At 64.6% G+C, this 20,083-nt stretch overlaps 3 protein-coding genes across 3 annotated transcripts; 2 read left to right on the top strand and 1 right to left on the bottom strand.

Moving 5' to 3' along the window:
* Nucleotides 1–1,057: 1,057 nt before the first annotated feature.
* CHLRE_17g727750v5 (uncharacterized protein) lies at nt 1,058–6,129 on the top strand. The gene is made up of 3 exons (XM_043072372.1): nt 1,058–2,130; nt 2,295–3,452; nt 3,706–6,129. The coding sequence occupies exons 1-3, from the start codon at nt 1,852–1,854 to the stop codon at nt 4,327–4,329; spliced, it is 2,061 nt and encodes a 686-aa protein (XP_042914831.1). The 5' UTR covers nt 1,058–1,851; the 3' UTR covers nt 4,330–6,129.
* Nucleotides 6,130–6,155: 26 nt separating this feature from the next.
* On the bottom strand, nt 6,156–12,897 carry CHLRE_17g727700v5 (uncharacterized protein). Its single transcript, XM_043072371.1, has 12 exons — nt 12,482–12,897; nt 12,047–12,154; nt 11,799–11,882; nt 11,505–11,609; nt 11,234–11,314; nt 10,866–11,036; nt 10,519–10,682; nt 10,078–10,264; nt 9,796–9,885; nt 8,882–9,118; nt 8,410–8,496; nt 6,156–8,231 (listed from the first exon to the last, which is right to left on the bottom strand). The coding sequence occupies exons 1-12, from the start codon at nt 12,617–12,619 to the stop codon at nt 7,203–7,205; spliced, it is 2,481 nt and encodes an 826-aa protein (XP_042914830.1). The 5' UTR covers nt 12,620–12,897; the 3' UTR covers nt 6,156–7,202.
* A 110-nt stretch (nt 12,898–13,007) lies between these two features.
* CHLRE_17g727650v5 (uncharacterized protein) lies at nt 13,008–20,083 on the top strand. Its single transcript, XM_001697215.2, has 16 exons — nt 13,008–13,137; nt 13,344–14,094; nt 14,344–14,603; nt 15,047–15,199; nt 15,425–15,530; nt 15,782–15,938; nt 16,143–16,275; nt 16,558–16,617; nt 16,992–17,099; nt 17,414–17,610; nt 17,816–17,915; nt 18,249–18,314; nt 18,529–18,665; nt 18,919–19,024; nt 19,274–19,367; nt 19,583–20,083. Exons 1-16 carry the CDS (start codon nt 13,036–13,038, stop codon nt 19,723–19,725), a joined length of 2,673 nt encoding a protein of 890 aa, XP_001697267.2. The 5' UTR covers nt 13,008–13,035; the 3' UTR covers nt 19,726–20,083.

Here is a 20,083-nt window from a genome sequence, read left to right as displayed (position 1 = left end):
AAGCCCCGCAGGCGGGCGCACTAACCACAACTCCTCACGAGAGAAGGCACTTAGAGCCTCCTCCGGCAGGAAACCCATAGCCATCCCCATACTTTCCCGCAGTGACAGCGCAACAGTGCAGTCCCAAAACCAATGACGCCGGTCCCCATCCTGCATGTCCACCCCACACGCCCAACACGGGTCAACAGTAACGCCTCGCGCCCGCTCGCTAGCATGCCGTGGAAACGCCCAGCAAGCGTTGGCGGCCACACGCCACAGTGCTTCCTTATGATGATTCTCCCATTTCAGCGACCACAAGCGGGCCAAGGTGCACACGAAGGCCCCCGCCGCCAGGGCAGCCCCCACCCCCGACACACCCGCATCGCACACATACTGCAAATGCTTAGCCTTCAGGGCGGCTAACTGTGGAGCCATTTGTAGCACGGTCCCCGCCTTCACCGTGTAGGCAGTGAGCAGGATGGGCGGCCCCCCGCACTGCAACCATCCAAGTCCCCGCACCACCCGTTGCACCGACTCCGCCGTAGCACTCACGACGTCGGCCACCGGGAGCGGCAGCGCGGCGGCAGGCCCCCGAGCCAGCTGGGCCCCACGCGCGGCGGCAGCCCAGCCAGCGGGAAGAAGGGCCACCGCCGCCGCAAACCGGTCGGCCGCCTCTTGAGGCGACGCCGGCCCCGGCAGGGGCGACGGCAGGCGTGCCCGCGTGCTCCAGTGCAGCACCCGCCTCCACACAGCAGTCACATACATATCCGCACACGCTTCACCAGACCGGGAGCCCTCCGCCCAAGGGCTTGTCAATGCCTGCCGCAGTTCGTTCAGGCCGTCATGCGCTGCAACCAGCTGGCCCACACACGCCAGTCCCGGCAGAGCGAACAAATCCGCGAAAGCCAATTCCCACGTGCGGCCGTCCACACACAGCGCCGGGTTAGCCCACAATGGCACATGACTCACCCACGCGCCCGGCTCGGGCGGCGCCACAAGAGTCACCGCGGGCAATGCAGTCATGGCTTTCAGCAGGCGCGCAGAATATGAATGCGGATGTTACAGAGGGGACAGAGTATGGGCACAATCGCACTCGCGCAGCGGCACTCGAAGGGACGGGCTTGCACGACAACGTGTGCTGCTGATTTTGACCTGTGCTGTGTATCCCAAATGACCTCAAAGGAATCAGTTACACCCTGAATATCTTAGCTGCGCCAAAGCGCTGGGCGAGCGAATGTCACGCCGTGGGTTGACTTCTGAACGCTGAGACTTACAGGCGCCTGACAGCCACTACCATAACTCATACAGCTTCATTTACTAAGATTGCTTTGACGTCCGGCTTGAGCCACTCAGGAACCTTTTCACTAGTGGTCGAACAGTTGCTCCTGTAACACGGCCCTACTAATTCAGTACCTCTACATCTAATTCAATTGAAAGGCACGGACGAACCGAGTAAGGCCGGGAGTTGGCGGAAACACGGTTCCTCGCCGTTGCAAGGCGGAGGCAGAAGTTCAGCGCGGCTTAGGCCTGGTCAGCGACATACAAGCAACCTGGGCAACCAGACATCGCGCTCAGCGGGTTCGTAATAGTCAGCCAGGACGCGGCTGTAGACATTGTTGTTACACGTCTGAACGCGGCCCGGGCGCAGCGCAGTCATTTATTGAGCAAGGGAATCACAATCGCTGTGGGGCTAACCGGTCCAGGTCTGCCCCTACCCACTCGGCAGCACCCTGGCTGAATGGGTCAACCCGGCTGGCCGATGACGCGCGTCTGTAGCCACGACGCGCATTTAGACCGCAATGCGGGGTTAGTACCCCGTCATCGGCGGTCACAGCGTCAGTGAGCGGGCAGCGTAGCCGTAGGAGCTCCTACATGGCCAGTGGTCAAAATGCCACAGCCCCCGCGCCGCCGCCACGGCCTCCGCCCCCGCCGCTGCTTGTCGTGCGGAGGCCGCCCCCTCCATCACCACCGCCCCCATCACCGCCTCAACCGCCGCCACCAGTGGCTCCGGACAATGCTGCGACTAACCGCATCATCATTATTGGCGCCACAGCAATTGCTATTGGCGGGACACTCATTATCTGCTGCTTGGGGGTGCTCCTCATCTATCTGCTGAGGAGCCAGGACAGGAAGAGGAAGGAGAAACGCCAGGTGAGCGGCTGAGCGGCATGGAGGGGTGGCTAAACGGGATCCCAGGGCGGGTTGTGGGGGGCAAGTCATCCCTGGCGATGGGAGACCCCGCCTGTCCTGGCCCGCCGGTCACACAGCCACTGCAAGCAGAGCTGACCCTATCACTTCTTTGCCACGCACTGCAGAAAGCGCGGCGGGCCAGCTACCTAGTGGATGTGGAGGCAGGGCCACCCGGAGGTGGCGACAAGGGTGGGCCGGGTGGACCCGGCGGGGCCGGCGGGGGGCGCGGGGGCGCACACGACAAGCTGCGATCTCCCATGCCCAGCGGTGTGGACGACATTGCCAGCCGGCCCACCAGCATAGACGGGCCCAGGCCTGGCGGCATATCGCCGGCGCACTCGATGCGCCAGCGCGACATCGCGCCTGAGACCGCAGAAGCCATCCGCGCCGCCATGCTCGCCGTGTTCGACGGCGGCGGCGGCGGAGTGGACGCCGACGGCATGGGGCGGCGCCATGCCAGCGCCACGGACGTGGGGGACGGGCTGCAGCGCTCTGACAGCTGGGTACAGCCGTTGGCGCCGCGCACGGCGTCGCATGTCGACGCGGCGGGTCCACGCGGCGGCGCTGCCGCGGCAGCAGCGGCGATGCGCTTCAGCGGCGCGGGCACGGCCGCCGCGGCCTCGGGCAACAGCTCACGCTGGCGCATGAGCCGCTTCGGCCGCAACGCCGGGGCGGGCGGGGCCACGGCCTCGGGGCTGGCCGGCCACGACAGCCCCATGGCTCGCAGCCGCAGCAAGACGGCGTCGGGGCTGATCACCTCGGACCCGCCGGCGGAGGCCGTGCTGAAGCAGTCGGTGTCCGTGCCGCCAGGCTCTGCGCTGCTCCGAGCCAGCCTTGCGGAGCACGCCACCGGCTCCGGCGCCGGCTCGGGGCCCAACACGCCGCCGTGGGCGCGCGGCCGCCGGCGTGTGGAGGTGATCACGGGCCACGACGACGACGACCTCATGGTATTGGAGCCCGAAGAGGCGGGCGATGAGGAGGACGTGGACACGTTGGGGCTGGGGCCGTTCACGCAAGACGGCGAGGTGGTCAGCTTCAGCAAAGGCAGCGGCGGCGGGCCATCCTCGGCAGGCGCGCTGCCACTGCCGCTGGCGGGCAGCAGTGACGGTGGCAAGGGCGCAGAGGCGGTGACAGGAGCGGAGGGCAAGGGTGGTAAGGAAGGAAAGGAAGACGAGCAGGGCAAGGAAAAGAAGAAAAAGAAGGGTTTCCTGGGCTTCAGGAGTAAGAAGAAGAAGGCGGAGCCAAACATGGCCAGCAACCCGACGTACAAGCCCGCGTACATGGTGAGTGGTGGCCGCGTGGCGCCACGCCTGGTGACTTGGCATACAATGGGGGCGAGCAGCGCTGATGGATGGTGAAGGCAGGCGAGGGCTTGCTGGCGTGCTGGACCCCTTAGTTGCCTTTGCACGCTCAACGCACCCTGGAATTTGGCATAAGTGACCCATGTGGTACTCCTCTGTGCACACGCCATGTGCTGCATCAGCTCGTTCGTAGCCCACACTCTTTAATCTGTAGGTTGCTGACCTGTTGCTGCAGATGCCCACCGCGGCAATGGCTGCTAAGTCGGGTTTGGACCTGGCCAAAGAGGCGGACAAATACGAGAAGCGCCCCAGCCGCTTCGGCGCCGCCACACCGCCACCCGGCTCGCCAGCCGTGGGCGGCCGCGTCACCGCCCCGGGCATAGCGCCCGCCGCAGGCAGCCCCGACCGCAGCCGCACCGACTCGCCGGCACGCAAGGCCGCCGCCACGCACGGCGGCTACGCGCACGTGAGCACCTTTGGCCCCGGCGGGCCGTCCTACACAGGCGCGGCGGCGGCGCAGGGCGCCAAGCTGCGGCGGCTGCACGGCTCCGCCGACGCCTTAGTGGCCCCCGGCCCGCGCCGCAGCACATTGGCTGGGCTCATGGCCAGCGCCGGCAGCGGCACGGAGAGCGGCGGCCGCCGCGTGACTTCACCCGGCTCCGCCGCCGGCAGCCGCCACAACCTAGGGGAGCACATCGGCCCCATGGGCGCCGCGCCCTCCGTGGCTGACCTGAAGGCGCTGGAGAAGACGCTGCCGGGCTCGCCGCGCCGCGCCAGCCTGGTGATTCCGGACAGCGCGTTTGCGGCCATGGCGGCGGGGCACGGCCTCAAGGACGGAGATGACCCGCTGGGCATTTAGGCGGCGGCGGGGGATCAGTTGAGGCGGACTGCGGCGCGGCAGCCACAGCGTCGCCGCTTGGCGCTTCGGAAGCTCGTCACGGGCACGCCGCGTCGCCCTTTGGTGCTTTTGAAGCGGTGTTGCCGTGGAGGCCTGTAAGAGGTGCGGGGCTGGTGCGGCAGACCGGCGATTGGGGTGCAGGTTTGGGGGTGTCAGGGATCAAGTAGGTGGCGAGGCCAGGTGGCGAGGTGAGGCGGGCAGGTACCGTAAATTTGAGTGCCCGCCGTGTTGCCGTTTCTCCTGCGTGACCCGAAGGTGGTACTATATGGGTGGCTTACAGGTCGGTGGCTGTGTGCATGGATGGTGCGTCATCATCCCTTGCACGAATGGAGTAGGTTGGAGCGACTTTGATGAGCTGAACGTTCGGGCATTGGTGGCCGAGGCGCGTGCGGACGGGAGGTGCAATGGTGTGCAAGGGCGGCACGCATGCACAGCGGGCTTGCCTTCTGATCTTCATGAACGAGCAACCAATGAATGCACAGCTCCTAGCGGGGCCACTATGTAGCGCGCATTTTCACCATGGGAATGTAGGCTGCGTGCCTTACCTGGGTTGGCTGTCCCGCAGAACATTCGGGCGCCCCATCAACGGGCCAGGTTGCCGGAACACTTGCATACATCAAAGTGGTTCGTTCCAATTTTCTTTTGCATTTGTCACTCCCTCTTACACACGCATGCACAGCTCTTCCATACCAGTCATTGCATCGCTGTGCGTGTGGGGTGTGCGTGTGTGTTGCGTGTGTGGCGAGCCTCGGCATCTTGGACAACAGACGGTGTGCCGCCAAGGGCACAACGTCTCGGGGGCTGACCTACATGCGCATACATTCGGGTATGATGAGATGCATTTATTTATGTTGACTAGGTGGGAGCGACCAGGAGCAATCGGCGCCTGCTGCCCCCCTGCGCACAGCGGCTTGCACAGCGTGTTGTTGTCGGGCCAAATGCTGTTAAGATTGGGTAGCCGCCTGCTTAACAGACAGAGATTCGCCAGGTGCCAGCTGTGCGAGTCTCTGCACCAAGTGCTGCACAAGCGCCTGGGAGACTGGAGATTGGGTGCGCCCCCACAGATGCAAGGGCGGGCTCAAAGCCCCTGCTCAAAGCCCTTGAGCGTGCGGCTAGTGATCGCGTATGTTGGCGCCCTTCCGCGTCGCCTAGGTCTGATTTATATAGGAGGGATGGGATGAGGCAAGGGAATGACGGAGGCCCGTGCTGGATGGAGGGCGGACCGGGGCTTTGCGCGCTACCAGGTTCATAGGAGTCCCGCCTGGTCGCAAGGGCACCGCCAGTGCCACTGGCCGTGACTTCAAGGTGGCTGAGAACTGGACGCGGGACTGTTGAAAGCAGCCCTGAGCGCAACGGCGGATGGACGGATGGTACTCTGGTGGACTGCACCCTACTGGGCTCGGGGCGCGGGCGGAAGAAACGCGTGCTCCAGTAGCATTGATCTCGTGATGGGGTATTTTCAGCGAAGTGTTTGCTAGTGAATGCGAATGCAAGACGCCGTTTTGGGGTGTGTGCATTATGAACGCGTTGCCAAACCTGGTGCATGCGGAAGAGTGAGCGTGCACTGAATGCGAGCGCGATGGGACAGGGTAAGGACTAAATGGGGACCACACTGCGCTTGGCGGCCGGAACGGCCGAAACCTCCAACTTCCAGATCCGAGCATGGGGTGTGTGCACGTTGCGAGTACCTCGCAGTAACCCAATGATTATCTGAGCAGCAAGCACCAGCTGGGCTGGTTGCAACTGTAACATACATTATTATTATCTGACTTGTGCCGACTGCGGGGCTGAGGCGACCCAATGAACTGCTGTTGCACAGTGCGTGCCGTGGCAGCGGTAGCCTGGGCATGCAGGCAATATAGCACCCCCCAGCAAACCGCTGACACTGACGATGTATGAGCATAGGGCTTGAAAGTCGATACAGCGCGACAGGACACAAGGGACCGAGTATCCTTATCATCTTACCCTGTACGAGTCTTCCTGGACCCATCCTGTTTGCGACCGCCGCATTCCCGCAGGTGACTGCCTCGCGTCAGACGTCGCCATTTCATAACCTCACCATACTCCGCCGTGCGCAACATGCAGCAGACCCAATCGGCAAATGTGGAAGCGACGGTGGCGACGACATACCCCGTACCGCACATAGCCCTCGACCTTGCTGCCCCGCCGCAAGCACTTATTAAGCTGTATCATCTCATACCCAGCCGATCTAAGCAACCACCTTGACCAACAAACGCTAAACACTAATATCACGCACGTACGAATGGCCAGGACTCCTTGGCCGCGCCGGTATGGCAGCGATGCACATTCTCTCGAATGCCCTCTTCAAGACCAAAAATTGTTGCACACACCAGTACCGCTCTGAACTCTCGCAAGCCCTCTCTAGCTTCTGCTTCCACTCATCAAGGCGTCACTATCGCCCCAGTATTCATCGGGGCACCCAGGTCGGGTTCCGTCTCGGCTGCACGCGACCAGCTGTCGGAACGCCTGTCCGGCCGCCGCGGCGTTGATGTCAATCCACAAAACGCTAATCAAACGCACTGTCACTACAACCTGGATACGACACGGCCACTGAACCCAAAACCTCAGCACGCTTGTCGGCTACCTCCAGCGCCGCACGATGTGTCCGGGCGGAGCCAGGTCAAGATGCCTCCACAACCACCAATCACTAGTTCAGCTCACGCCACAGTCAAACGCACGGCGCACCTCCAATCTTCAAAACAACCCGGCGCCGTTGCTTGCCTCATCGCAAGAACTCCCTATTGCCGGTCGCGAACCCCGCTGTGTGTTTATGTGCACAGACGCAAGCCGCCTAAACCTGCGCGTACGGCCCTTTACCACTGGCCCCAGCCATCCGCGGTAGCGGGGTCGTCCATGCGCCGGGCTTTAGACGGCGCCGCACTGCCAGTGCCGCTGCTGCCACCGGTGCTGGGGCTGCTGCGTGCCGCCACACCGCTGCGGGAGCGGCTAGAGTCCTGGTAGTATGAGTCGCGACCGCCACCGCCACCGCCACCGCTGCGAGACGAGCGTCCGCCACTGCCCCAGCTGCCACCGCCGCTCGAGCCGCCCTTGCTCCAATCGTCGTAGCTGCTGCCCGAGTAAGAGCCGCCACTGCCACCACCGCTGCGACGGTCGCGGTCACCACCACCGCTGCGGCGGTCGCGGTCACCGCCACCACCGCCGCCGCGGCCGAAACTGCGGTCACCGCGGTCACTGCGGTCGTAGCTGCGCGACGCGCCGCCACCACCGAAGCGCTCCCGGCTGCCGCCACCGCCTCCGTAGCGATCGCCGCCGCGGCCGCCGCCGCCGTACCGGTCGCTGCGGCCGCCGTCGCGGTCGCGGCCGAACCTGCCGCCGCCGCCGCCGCCACCGCGGCTGCCGCTCATGAGCGCGTCCACCTCCAGCGCAATGGAGCGCGGCTTGTCCAGCACCCAGCCCTTGGCGTCCGCCGCGCTCGCGCAGTGCAGCACCAGGCTCTCCGCCACGGAAGTGGGCAGGTCAAAGGCCAGGCCAGCAAGGCCCGCCTCCGCGGCGTCGCCGGGCTGCCCCTCCACTGGCCGGACGCGGCCGATAAGGCGGTCCACGTCGGCAAGGGCGGTGCGCGCCGGGCCGGCGGGCGCCGCCGCCGTCAGCTGCTTGAGCGCCACGCCCAGGCTGCGGATGCCGTCCACCACCATGCCCTTGCTGGTCATGAGGCGCAGCGTCACGAAGCCGGCCTCGTAGGTGAGCAGCGAGCGCGGCTGCGGCACGGTGCGGAAGCCGGCCATGGCGGCCAGCGCGGCGGCCAGCACGCGCGAGGGCTGCTCGCTGGACATGAGGCGCTCGGCGGCGGGCACGAAGAAGTCCACGACGCCGTTGTCCACCTGCGTGGATGGGAGCGTGAGGTAGGGGAGGTTCAGTTCGCGTGGTGGTACCGGCGGGTAGAGTGACCGGCCAAAAGGGGCCGGCACCGGCATGGGCCCCAGCATTCGGCCTCGCGGCCCTTGCACTATCACTTGATGCATACATGGTACACACCACCCTGCAGCTGCCAGCACGCACCTTGTCCAGCTTGCCCAGCACGGAGCGCGAGGCGGTGCGCATCACGTCGGCCGGGTCAGGCGCGCCAACCAGCTCGGCGTTCGAAACCTGCAGGCGGGAGCGGCAGACACGTGTGTTCAGTATAGGCCCAGCCAGGAAAAAGCAGCCGCAAGACGGTGATGGTCTGGGGCGCGTGCTTGTATTTGCGAATGCACTGGCTTCAGACTTGGTGGTAGAGTGTCAGCAGGGGTGTCCGTGCGTAACGGCCCGCTTATGATTGTTGCAGTTATGTGTAAGCATCAACAGCCGCGCCCAACAGAAGCCATGCAATGCCTTGGTGCCCATCCTCTGCACGGGGCCCCGCCTCCGCAAGGCTCCCTGCCTCCCCACCACGTCAACGACTCCACGCGCACCCTTCACCTGCGCCCTGCACCCGCCAACCACTCCGCGCCCATCGCCCCCTCCCCATCGCCCAGCCCCATCGCCCACCCACCTTGGTGGCGCGCAGGATGAGGCCCAGCGCGCGGCTCTCGCGGTCCGTGAACAGCACCACCGCAGTGCCGGTCTTGCCGGCGCGGCCGGTGCGGCCGGAGCGGTGCAGGAAGGCCTCGTTGTCCTGCGGCACGTCGTAGTGCACCACCAGGTCCACGTTGGGGATGTCAAGGCCGCGGGCCGCCACGTCGGTGGCCACCAGCGCCGCGTACTTGCCCTCACGGAACAGAGACAGGGCCTGCGGTTGGGGACGGGGGCGGGGGAGAGGGCGGTGGGGTGAAGGCGGTGGGGGGATGGAGGTGGTGGGTGAGAGGGACAGGGGCGGTGGTGCGCTGGCGGAGGCCGGCCAGCCGTGTCGGTGTGCCGGAGCGGGTGCGCATTGAGGTGGGCGGCGAGTAGCGGGAAAGGCTTCAGACTTGGTGGTAGAGTGTCAGCAAGGGTGTCCGTGCGTAACGGCCCGCTTATGATTGTTGCAGTTATGTGTAAGCATCAACAGCCGGGAAGGTGCCTGTGTTTCCATAAAAGTGCTGGTGATGCTATGAGCTGGCTTCAGACTTGGTGGTAGAGTGTCAGCAAGGGTTTCCGTGCGTAACGGCCCACTTATGATTGTTGCAGTTATGTGTAAGCATCAACAGCCGGGAAGGTGCACGTGTTTCCATGAAAGTGCTGGTGATGCTATGAGCTGGCTTCAGACTTGGTGGTAGAGTGTCAGCAAGGGTTTCCGTGCGTAACGGCCCGCTTATGATTGTTGCAGTTATGTGTAAGCATCAACAGCCGGCTGTGAAGTATGCTAATGCTGCTGGTGATGAAAGAGCGCAGGATGCTGCCGGTGATCAAAGGGCGCCGCGCCTAAACCTGATCCGCATCACACACACACACCACGGGGTGCCAGCCCCTAACCATGTATCCCCTCACCTTCTCGCGCTGGGCCTGGCTGATGTCGCCGTGCAGCGCGTCGCAGGGCGCGAACTCGTTCACCGCCAGGTTCACCTCATCGGCCTTGGCCTGCGGGAGAGAGTAGAGACAAGGTGGGGACACCAGTCGGTCTCGACCCACACCTCAATCCCGGCACCCTCCCTCCGGGTACCGTATGCACACGCTGTTGACCCACAAGCCAGCCGCACCGCCGCCCTCTCAGGCGCCCCGGGGCCTCAGACGCGCACGCGCCGGCACCTCCCCACCCGTGCGCCGCCTCACCTTGGTGTTGACGAAGATGATGGCCTTGCCGCCGCCCGCCGTGTTGCCGTACATGGACAGCACGCCCTGCAGCGCGCTCATCTTCTGCGCCCCCTCCACCTGCTGCACCAGCAGCCGGATGGTGTCGGCCAGGCGGCCGGTGTTCTCCTCGCCCACCAGGTCAATGGTCAGCGGGTTCTGCTGGTACCTGCATACCACACGACAGGTTGCCGGACACCGGACACACGGGTTAGCATGATGTGGCTTCTCGGGGCACGATGACGCACTGCCGGCACCCGAGCACACGGCCATCCCCGCTCTCAACAGTCCCCTCGGCCGCCGCACTCAAGAAGCCACCTGACATGCCAAGCATCTGCCCTGCCGAGCCAGCCTCGGCCGCTTCCTTCCCGCCCTCTTCCCCACCCCCGGCCCCACCCCGCCCACCGCGCTCTCCGCACTCACCGCTTGGCGACGCTCTTGACCCACTTGGGCAGCGTGGCGCTGAACAGCAGCGTCTGGCGCTCGTTGGCGGCGGCGGTGGGCATGGCGCCCAGGATGGTCTCCATGTCCTGCTCAAAGCCCATGTCCAACATGGAGTCGGCCTCGTCCAGGATGGCGTAGCGAACCTGTCAAGGAACCCGGGGCAGGTGGGAGGAGAGAGCGAGAGTCAGCACGAGACGTCATCGCATGCAGCAATACCCAACCACACAAGCCTCCGTCCATTCGCGAAGCGGACCCGCGCGGTGCCCACTGCCCAGTCCCCTGTACCCACGGCCCCTGTCCCCATGCCCCCAAGACCTCGCGCTCACCGCGTCCAGCTTGAGCGAGCCGCGCTGCATGAGGTCAATGACGCGGCCGGGGGTGCCGACCACCACGTCAACGCCGCGCTCCAGGCTGCGCATCTGCGCGCTGATGGACACGCCGCCGTAGAACGAGTCCACCTTGAGCGCCGGGCACACCGACTCGAACTCGCGGGACACCTGCGCGGGGAGGGCGAGAGCGGGGGCGTTGCGGGAGCGCACACGGGGTCAGGTGTGGAGTGGTGGCGAGGTGGGGTTGGGTGGGTGGGCTGCATACGAGGTGCTGGAGAGCTGAACGCAGTGAAGTTTGGGTGCTTGGAATCCCAGCGTGAGCCGCAAATGCCTCCCATCCCCAGGGGGACAAACACACGGCGTACCTGGTTGGCCAGCTCGCGGGTGGGCGCCAGCACCACACAGCGCGGCGACCGGCCCTTGCGCGGCCGCGTCTTGCGGTCCTCCTGCGTACGAACATAGCCAGCCGCGCATTGAGTTTACGTGTGCAGGTACCCTCTCAGTCGCTGACCCCAAGTCCAAACCTCTCAAACGGCTCCCCCCATCCTGCTGCCAGATCTTCCCCTTCCCATGCCTCGCCCACGTTCCGCCCGCCTTCCTGCCCACCCCAACCCGAGGCCTCCTCAAACCGCTCACCTCCAGCAGGTTCTCCACCACCGGCAGCGCGAAGGCCAGCGTCTTGCCGCTGCCGGTCTTGGCGCGGCACACCACGTCGCGGCCGCTGGCAATGGGCTCGAGCACCTGTGTATGTGGCGCATGCGGGCAGGCGAGGTGTGGTGAGCGGGTTTGCGGTGAGTGCGGCAAAACTGGAATGGCCAGCTGCAGTTGTTAGCAAGAGAGGTATGGATGATGGGACCCAGGGGAGAGGGAGCGGGCCGCTGACGTGCAGGCGTGCGTTCCTCCCGGGGGCCTGCCCGCTACCCTGCCTACCTGCGCCTGGACGGGGAAGAGGCTGAAGATGCCGCGGTTGGCCAGCGCATCCATGGTCTCGGGAGAGAGACCCAGGTTGGCAATCTGCGCGGTGGTGGACAGCGGGTGCGGCAGAGTCGGGAAACGCATACCAGGTGCTTGTGTGGTCAATGGACCGACAGTGCCTGCATGCGTCAGTCCAGCTGCAACACCCTGACCCATCGGTGATGGGCTCATGAACTGCCTTATCATCCTACAGCAAATCTTACCAGCAGAGACTCATCAATCTCCTTCTCTTGGTCCGAAACGACCTCATCCTCCTCGAGCTCGGTCTCGTCGTCAAGGAGAGAGCTGAAGCTGGTCTCCATATCGGTGGCCTGGACATGTAGAAGCAAGGTAAGGTCAAAAGTCAGAACGCGGCTTGAGACAACGGGCGATTCAAGAATGCATGTTGCAAGCTCGCAAGACCTAGCAAGGAGCTTGTCTCCCAGCGGGGACCGCCTAATGCAATTGCTGAGCAATAAGGCACTCGAAACGCGGGCAGCAACGGCGTGTAGGAGGCAGCAGCGGCCGCGAAAGGCCGGCCGGGCACGGCCGCCGCGAGAAGTCGCAAGGGCGTCCTTTCGTTGCTTGCACCAACTCGCCCGAGAGCTAACCATTGTACCCAACTGTCCATCGGCATACAAGTACCATAATTGACTTACAATGGCACGGCAAGGGCGCTGCAGACGACGCGAAGTGGAAGGCGTGGCTCTGGGGACCACAGAGGGCTTCACAACCCGCTGGGCGCGGCCAGCACGCTGGCTGGCCGCCCATGTGAGGCGAAACTTTGTCAGAAGCATGTTGGGCTCGCCGGGGGCAGTAACAAGACTGCTGCGGCTGAGTTCGACAACCAACGGCAAGTTTGTAAAGGTCCACGAGGTGAGCCGTGTGGTCAGCAGTAAAATGGGAAAGCGATGTACTGTCACAGCGCACAAAAGTAGCTCGTTTCGTGGGCGGCGAGCAACAAAATAGAGAATTTGGGCGATTGCGCCCCCATGCAGCACGGCGAATTGCCGGCGTCCTGGCACCTGTTTGAAACTTCCAAAACTACAAGTGCCTTGACTGGAATACAAAGAATTTTAGCAGGGCTCCGGAGGCGAGTGACGGTTCAATCGGAACTTGCGGTGCTGGTTCCACGCATGTTTGATGCACACCGCACATTTACGTCGCGTGAGAAAGCTTTAAGAAGATAATTGACTGGGCCGGAAGGGGAGTGATGTTGTCTGCGGACCGCACGGTGGCGGCCGCCGTGTGCGGGGCGTGCCGTCACACCGGCTGGCCCGCGGCGCTGGCACACGCATCCTGGCTGCCTCAAGGGGTAAGTCCCAAGCCTGGTGGTTGGGGTATCAACATGAACCTTGGGGAGCCCCTGCGGTAAGCGTGCCGTGGATGGGGGGACATGGTTACTGAACGCCATGCAACCTCCAAACCGGCGCGGCTGCCGAATGCACGCATTGCGGCTGGGAATACCGGTCAGAACGTACTGGCACGTACTAAACCATACGTGATGGCCCTGAACCACAGGTCACCTGGAGTGAGGTTAGCTGCGGCGCGACTGGAACGTCAGCAACACCTAGCCACTACCACAGCGGTCGCAGTTATTGTGGCAGCAGCCACAGCAGTGCCACTGCGCTGCCCACTGCTGCGCACCTGCACTGTTTGTACGGCCAAACCCCATCGGAGCAGCAACCTGTAAGCCTCGCTGGGGCGGAGGACAACTGGCGCTGGGCGTCGCCTGAAGTGGGCGCACCCGCGGGGCCGGGCCCGCTGTCTGCAGCAACTTCCCTCACAGCTGCTGCAGCGGCAGGGGCTGTACGGCCATGGGGGTCACCGTTAGGACCTCCGAAGGGCTTGGTGCAGGGGAGAGGAGTCAGGCCAGTTGGCTGGGCGCTGCCTGCATTGCCCGCAGCGTTGACGGCACCCCGGCACATTGCCGCTGGCGCTGGCGGCTGGCGGTCGGGCGGCCCAGGGGCCCAGGCGCCGCTTCCCTTCGCGGCCGCAGGGGCCACTCGCTGGCAGCACACGGGTTCCACCCAGACACCCGTGCCGAGATCACAGCCGGGGTCGGGGGCGGGGCAATCAGCAGCGGCAGGGGCAGGGGCGGCTAAGCCCGGCTCAGCCACGGCGCCGGCGCCCGCCAGTGCGGCAGCGGCAGCGGGCGGGAGCCCGGCAGCGGGCGGCGCCGCCTCGGCGGCTGCGGCGCTGGAGGCGGCTGGGGAGCGGCTGTCCGACACGCAGATCCTGGGCCGCCTGGTCGGGTACCTGTGGCCCAAAGGTGGGTGCTGGACTGCTGGGGCGAGCGGCAGTTTGGGCGCGGGCGTGACGGTGGCCGTAAGGCGGGGGCATGCACACACGGTGGTGGTGGGGCGGGATGCACCCGCCGAACCGGTGCCACGGGTTCTTGGGCAACACACTGCGTCTCCGCCAATCAGCTAGTGGCGCCGTGACCGCCACTGCAACCCCCACCCCGTTGTTGCGCTGTGTTGTGTCTCCGTGTTTGGCGTTGTGTTGTGTGCCGCTGCAGACAACCCCGAGTTCCGCGGCCGGGTGGTTGCGGCCACTGCGCTGCTGGTGATCGCCAAGCTGCTCAACATCAACGTGCCCATCGCGCTCAAGCTGGCTGTCGACTCCCTGTCAGCCTCCGTGGCGGCGGGCGGCGCGGCGCCGGCGGCCGTGGCTGTGTACGGCATGAGCCTGGGCCCCATCGCGCTGCTGCTGGGCTGGGGCGCGGCGCGCGGCGGCATGGCGTTCTGCAACGAGATGCGCAACATCGTGTTCGCCAAGGTGCGAGCGAGGGGTGGGTGGGAGGATGGTAAAAACCAGCCAAAACAAAACAGAACCAAGCTAATCTAGCGGAGCACAGGCAGGGGGCGTTAGTTGCAAGCGGGAATACTTGTGGGAGGGGGCCGAGGCGTCGTGGAGCAGCAGGGCGATAAATGTCGCCGCTCGGGCTCGGTGGCGCGCACAACAGCACAGGAGAGGCACGCGCAGACGGCGATCAAAGCCCACGCCCCAGGGGGCTGGGGCGGGAAGGCCCACACCAGCTGGCCTGCATGTGCAGCACAACCCACATGCTGCTATGCCCATGTGCGCCCGACAGGCCGTACTCTATACCTAACCTCTTACCTCGCCACTTGTACCTGAGCCACCCCAAACGCCTGCACCGGTGCAACCCCCGCCCTGCACCCCCGCCCTCCACGCCTGCCCTTCTTGACGTGACCTCCCAGGTGGCCCAGGGCACCATCCGGCGGGTGGCCAACGAGGTGTTCGGTCACCTGCACACCCTCGACCTGGGCTTCCACCTGGCCAAGCAGACCGGCAGCCTGGCGCGGGTGGTGGACCGTGGCACGCGAGGCATCAACTTCATCCTGTCCAGCATGGTGCGTGCGCCCGTGCCCGTGCTGGCGGGAGATACAGGGGAGGATTGAAAGGCATGTAGTGAGGGCATGTGGTGCCAGCAGCGGTCGAGGACTGTGGCTGTGCCCTAGGGGCGAGGGGGGGGGCGACGCACTGCCGCGTCATGGCACCTGGCGCGAATGCCGTACGCCAAGGGCAACCCCAACAACGGACGCGCGTGCTGCTGCCGCCCGGGGCCGCGCCCGCAGGTGTTCAATGTGGCGCCCACGGTGTTCGAGGTGACGGTGGTTACGGCCATCCTCACCGCCAAGTGCGGCCCCGCTCTGGGCGTCATCACCATCGGCACATTGGCGGGTGAGCGCCGTGACAGGCCCACCGTCAGGGCGCGGGGTCGGGTGCTGGTAAGCGGGACACGAATGAAGTTGGGTAGCAGCAGGTGCATGCACCAGGAGAGCCTTTCTTTTTTGGGGGGTATGACCTAGGGTAGGTTTTAGGCACACGGTAGCTGCCGTGGCCCTGCCCCAGCCACTGGTCCCGCTCCTCCAAACGCCGCGCTCCTCGCCCCACGCTGCGTGCCTCACACCCTGTGCCCACACGCGCTGCAGCCTACGCGGCGTTCACCCTGAGCGTCACGCAGTGGCGCACCGCCTTCCGCAAGACCATGAACCGAGCCGAGAGCGAGGCGGCGGGGCGGTCGGTGGACAGCCTGATCAACTACGAGACTGTCAAGTACTTCAACGCCGAGGCGCATGAGCAGCGCAGGTGGGGATGGGTTGGGAGGGCGGCTGCGGTTGCTGGTAGCGTCAAGATGTGCGTGTTGCGTCGCTCGTTCTGGAAGCGTAGTGGTGAAGATACACCTCGTTGTGACTTTGCAAGCTTGAAGTTTCTATACTGTGTTGTGTGGGCCCAAGTTGTTCACGAAACGTCGGTGGTTGGTTGCCCATTCGTGGTGCCCGCCTGCTGCAGGTACGACGAGAGCTTCCGCGCCTACGAGGCTGCGGCGGTGCAGACGCAGCAGAGCCTGTCCTACCTCAACCTGGGCCAGAGCGCCATCTTCACCGCCGGCATGACCGCAGCCATGGTGCTCACAGGCCAGCAGGTGGGTGCAGCAGTGGGGCAGGGGAAGGGGGCAGTGGGCAGCAGCAGGCGTGGGCAGTGGTGAAACAGGAGGTGTGGTAGCCACATGGCCACACGTGGGAGGGCTGCGAGCCGACCGATGTGCCTGCCCCCTTTACCCCCTGCCCTCCTGCAACCCCTGCACCCTGCACCCCCTTTACCCCCGGCCCTCCTGCAACCCCTGCCCCCTGCACCCCCTGCACCCCCTGCCCTCCTGCAACCCCTGCCATCCTGTCCCCCCTGCAACCCCTGTGTTCGCCGCCAGGTGCTGTCGGGCCAGGCCACAGTGGGCGACCTGGTCATGGTGAACGGGCTGCTGTTCCAGGTGTGGCTGCGTGTGTGTGTGTGTGTGTGTGTGTGTGTGTGTGTGTGTGCCTGTGTGTGTGTGTGTGTGTGTGTGTGTGTGTGTGTGTGTGTGTGCAGGGCGTAAGGGCGCGAATGCAAGAGACAGCGCCTGTGCACTGTGCTGAACCAGTCATCAACCAAATCCTTGCTGCGGTGGTCGAAGGCCTGCTTTCTTCTGCGCTCGAGCTGCACATCTGCACACAGCCATGTATACACACACTCACACACACACACACACACACACAAGTAACTCCGGCGCCATCTGGGCAGGCTTCGTTTTGTGGGTATTTTCATACACACAGCCACACCGCATACAAGCTCACCCCGCCCCCGCCCCCCCTGCCGCCCCCGCAGCTGTCCATGCCGCTCAACTTCCTGGGCACTGTGTACCGCGAGACGCGGCAGTCGCTTCAGGACATGGGCGCCATGTTTGGACTGCTGCAGCAGCACCCCGCCATACAGGTGCGGCGGCGCCACCTGTGTGCGTGCGCGTGCGCGTGTGCCGTGTGTGTGTGTGTGTGTGTGTGTGTGTGTGTGTGTCTTTGTTGTGCCGCGTTTTTGGAGTCATGAAAGGACTCTGGACTTTGTAACCCCGTTTGTGTGGCCGCATGTGGCCGCGCGTGGCCGCGCGCGGGCGCCTTCTGCCTGCCTCTCCGCCGGCTCACCTGCTGGATGGGCTTTCCTGATGATGATGGGCTCATGCTGATGGGCTCGGGCATATAACTGATACCGGTACAAACCCGTTTCCTCCGCGCCCACCCATCGCCGCTCCTCAGGACTCACCCACCGCAGTGGCACTGCCGCCCTCCCCACGTGGCGGTTATGACGTCACCCTGACGGACGTGGCGTTCGGCTACCGGCCCGACGACCCCATCCTCAACGGCGTCAGCCTCCATGTGCCCGCCGGCACCAGCGCCGCCATCGTGGGCGCCAGCGGCTCCGGCAAGAGCACCGTGCTACGGCTGCTGTTCAGGTGCGGACCGTGGGCGGGGGCCATGGCAGACAGGGCTGCAGGAGTGCAAGAGAGTGCGGAGCGTGGAGTGTGGGGTGTGGAGGAATGGGAATACCGGTGCGGAGTGGGGGAGTGGGGTGTTGTGCGGCACGAAGTGGCATCGACATGCCAGGCCTTGGCGCAACCACTGACCGCGCGGACCCGCCCATTTTTATGCTCGTGTCAGGTTCTACGACGCCCAGTCGGGGGCGGTGCAGGTGGCCGGCCGGGACGTGCGCGACATACAGCTGGACAGCCTGCGGGCAGCCATCGCCACCGTGCCGCAGGTGGGCACAGGGGGCAGGGCGACAGGGGGATTGCATCAAATGGGAAAGCTCTGCAACTGAGTGGTGGCCTACTTGTTGACAGTGCCCGGGCCGTGTCGTTCTTCCCTTGCGCCCTTCGCTGCCCACACGTGCATATCATTACACACCCCGGGTCCTGGTTTTTTTGGAATTGGAATAAAGTACACACACTCTGGATCGCATACACTGTCCTACGCGTATTGTTTTCCTTGTGCGCTTTAACATACACCACACACACACGCACACACACACACACACACGCACGCACACACACACACACACACACACGTACATGCATGCACGATTGCCGCACAGGACATGGTGTTGTTCAACGACTCCATCTACTACAACATCGCGTACGGCAAGCAGGGAGCCACGCGGGTGTGTGCACGTGGGCGGAGGGGGCTGCTGGACGAACGGTGGTTGTGCGGTGGCTGGCCCTTTGTTGCATACTCGTACCGATGGCAACTTTACGTCACCGCAACGCGCTCTGCGCAAATCCACTTGGCATCAAGCCGCCTGAATGCTCCCGACCTCAAGCTTCATGCGCGCTTGCCCGCTCGCTCGCTCGCTCGGCCCTCGGCGCTCCCTGCAGGAGGAGGTGGAGGCAGCTGCCAAGCTGGCTCGCGTTCACGCCGCCATCATGGATATGCCGGACGGGTACAACACAGTGGTGGGCGAGCGGGGGCTCAAGCTCAGCGGCGGCGAGAAGCAGCGCGTAGCCATTGCCAGGTGCGCGGGGGACTCGGTTGCGTGTGTTAGGAAAGCACGAAGGAGAGGGTCGACACCGTGCGTGTGTGCACACCGGGTGTAGGTCAGTAGGAAAAGAAGACCCCCACACCTGTGTGTGTGTGTGTGCATCGTGGATGTAGCAGACGGTTTATGGGCGGCGCAGAGCCAGGCAGTCAGCTGTGGACGCGGTCGCGTCCTTGGTGGTGTGTGAGTGGCTCTCTGCCCTGGCCTCTCCTGTTGTTCCTGCGCTCAGGGCCTTCCTGAAGGCGCCGCACGTGCTCCTGTTTGATGAGGCCACCAGTGCCCTGGACACCAAGACCGAGGGGGAGATCCTGGAGGCGCTCAAGCTCCTGGCGCAGGTGTGCGTGTGCGTGTTCGTGCCGACGGCCGGTCGGGCGGGCGGGCGTACAGCGGCCCGGCCATGTGTGCGTGTTCGTGCCGACGGCCGGGCGGGCGGGTGTGCAGCGGTTGTATGTGGGCACGCCACGGGTCAACTAGCCCCTTGTGTGTGCCGGCCGTGTGTGTGCGTCTTGTCACATGTGTGTCTGACACGCGGCCGGCGGGTGCTGCTCTTGCTTCCTTGGACTCCTCCCCGGGGGGCGCTGCAGGGCCGCACCTCCATCTTTGTGGCGCACCGGCTGTCCACCGCGGCGCAGTGCGACCAGATTGTGGTGCTGGACGAAGGCCGAGTGGTGGAGGCGGGTGAGTGAGGCGGGGGGCGGAGGGCCGAGGGCCGAGGACAGCGTGGCCGAGGACTGTGCGGCGGCGGGATAGGCGATGGAGGGTCTGCATTTCCTGCCTGCTTGCTTGTTTGTGTCGTAGTTATATGTGCAGGAGCTTACACACACACACACACACACATGTACGGTACATACATTTGTCTTGTGTCCAACCACGCGCGGTACAACCTCCTGCAGGCACGCACAGCGAGTTGCTGGCACGCGGCGGGCGCTACTCCGAGCTGTGGGCACGGCAGGCCAGTCACGTGGAGGAGCTGGCGGCGGCGACAGCGGCGGGAGGCACAGGCGGCGGCGGCGGTGGCAACGCGGGGAGCAAGTAGGTCGGAAAGAAACGGCAACGCCCCGGTGTTTGCTGAGAGTAGGCAAAGCGAGCGATCAAGATTGGATGTGCGGACTATGCAGGCGGCTTTGGGACGTGGTGTAAGATAGAGAGCGAGAGTGCATGAGCGGGCGCTGGTTGAAGTAGAGGCAGGTTGCTGTGGTACAGGCTATGCAGTCGAAGCTGTGTATTGAATTTGGCATATGCAAGCACTCCGGCATGAGGACCAGGGGGTGCTAGTGAGATAGGTTGGACGCGACCTTGGCCTGCGTGTCGGAGCTCCAAGTGTTCAGAACGGGGGTAACAGGGGACACCCCAACTGGCCGCGTCAGTGCTGGCATGGACGCGCGCACAGAATA

This window comes from Chlamydomonas reinhardtii, chromosome 17 (genome assembly GCF_000002595.2).
Source record: "Chlamydomonas reinhardtii strain CC-503 cw92 mt+ chromosome 17, whole genome shotgun sequence".
NCBI classification, from domain to species: domain Eukaryota; kingdom Viridiplantae; phylum Chlorophyta; class Chlorophyceae; order Chlamydomonadales; family Chlamydomonadaceae; genus Chlamydomonas; species Chlamydomonas reinhardtii.
Note: the sequence above shows the minus strand (reverse complement) of the source record. Positions and strands in the feature narration are given on the sequence as shown.

What these genes read in the sequence shown, in the direction of transcription:
- CHLRE_17g727750v5 (XM_043072372.1), top strand. Translation starts at nt 1,852, where the DNA reads ATGGCCAGTGGTCAAAATGCCACAGCCCCCGCGCCGCCGCCACGGCCT. An exon ending in AGAGGAAGGAGAAACGCCAG is followed by an intron (nt 2,131 to 2,294) that starts GTGAGCGGCTGA and finishes CACGCACTGCAG; the next exon opens with AAAGCGCGGCGGGCCAGCTA. An exon ending in CGTACAAGCCCGCGTACATG is followed by an intron (nt 3,453 to 3,705) that starts GTGAGTGGTGGC and finishes CTGTTGCTGCAG; the next exon opens with ATGCCCACCGCGGCAATGGC.
- CHLRE_17g727700v5 (XM_043072371.1), bottom strand. Translation starts at nt 12,619, where the DNA reads ATGCTTCTGACAAAGTTTCGCCTCACATGGGCGGCCAGCCAGCGTGCT. An exon ending in GCCAGGCCCAGCGCGAGAAG is followed by an intron (nt 9,119 to 9,795) that starts GTGAGGGGATAC and finishes CCCCAACCGCAG; the next exon opens with GCCCTGTCTCTGTTCCGTGA. An exon ending in TGCTGGGCAAGCTGGACAAG is followed by an intron (nt 8,232 to 8,409) that starts GTGCGTGCTGGC and finishes CCATCCACGCAG; the next exon opens with GTGGACAACGGCGTCGTGGA.
- CHLRE_17g727650v5 (XM_001697215.2), top strand. Translation starts at nt 13,036, where the DNA reads ATGTTGTCTGCGGACCGCACGGTGGCGGCCGCCGTGTGCGGGGCGTGC. An exon ending in AGCAGCACCCCGCCATACAG is followed by an intron (nt 17,100 to 17,413) that starts GTGCGGCGGCGC and finishes GCCGCTCCTCAG; the next exon opens with GACTCACCCACCGCAGTGGC. An exon ending in CGCTCAAGCTCCTGGCGCAG is followed by an intron (nt 19,025 to 19,273) that starts GTGTGCGTGTGC and finishes GGGGCGCTGCAG; the next exon opens with GGCCGCACCTCCATCTTTGT.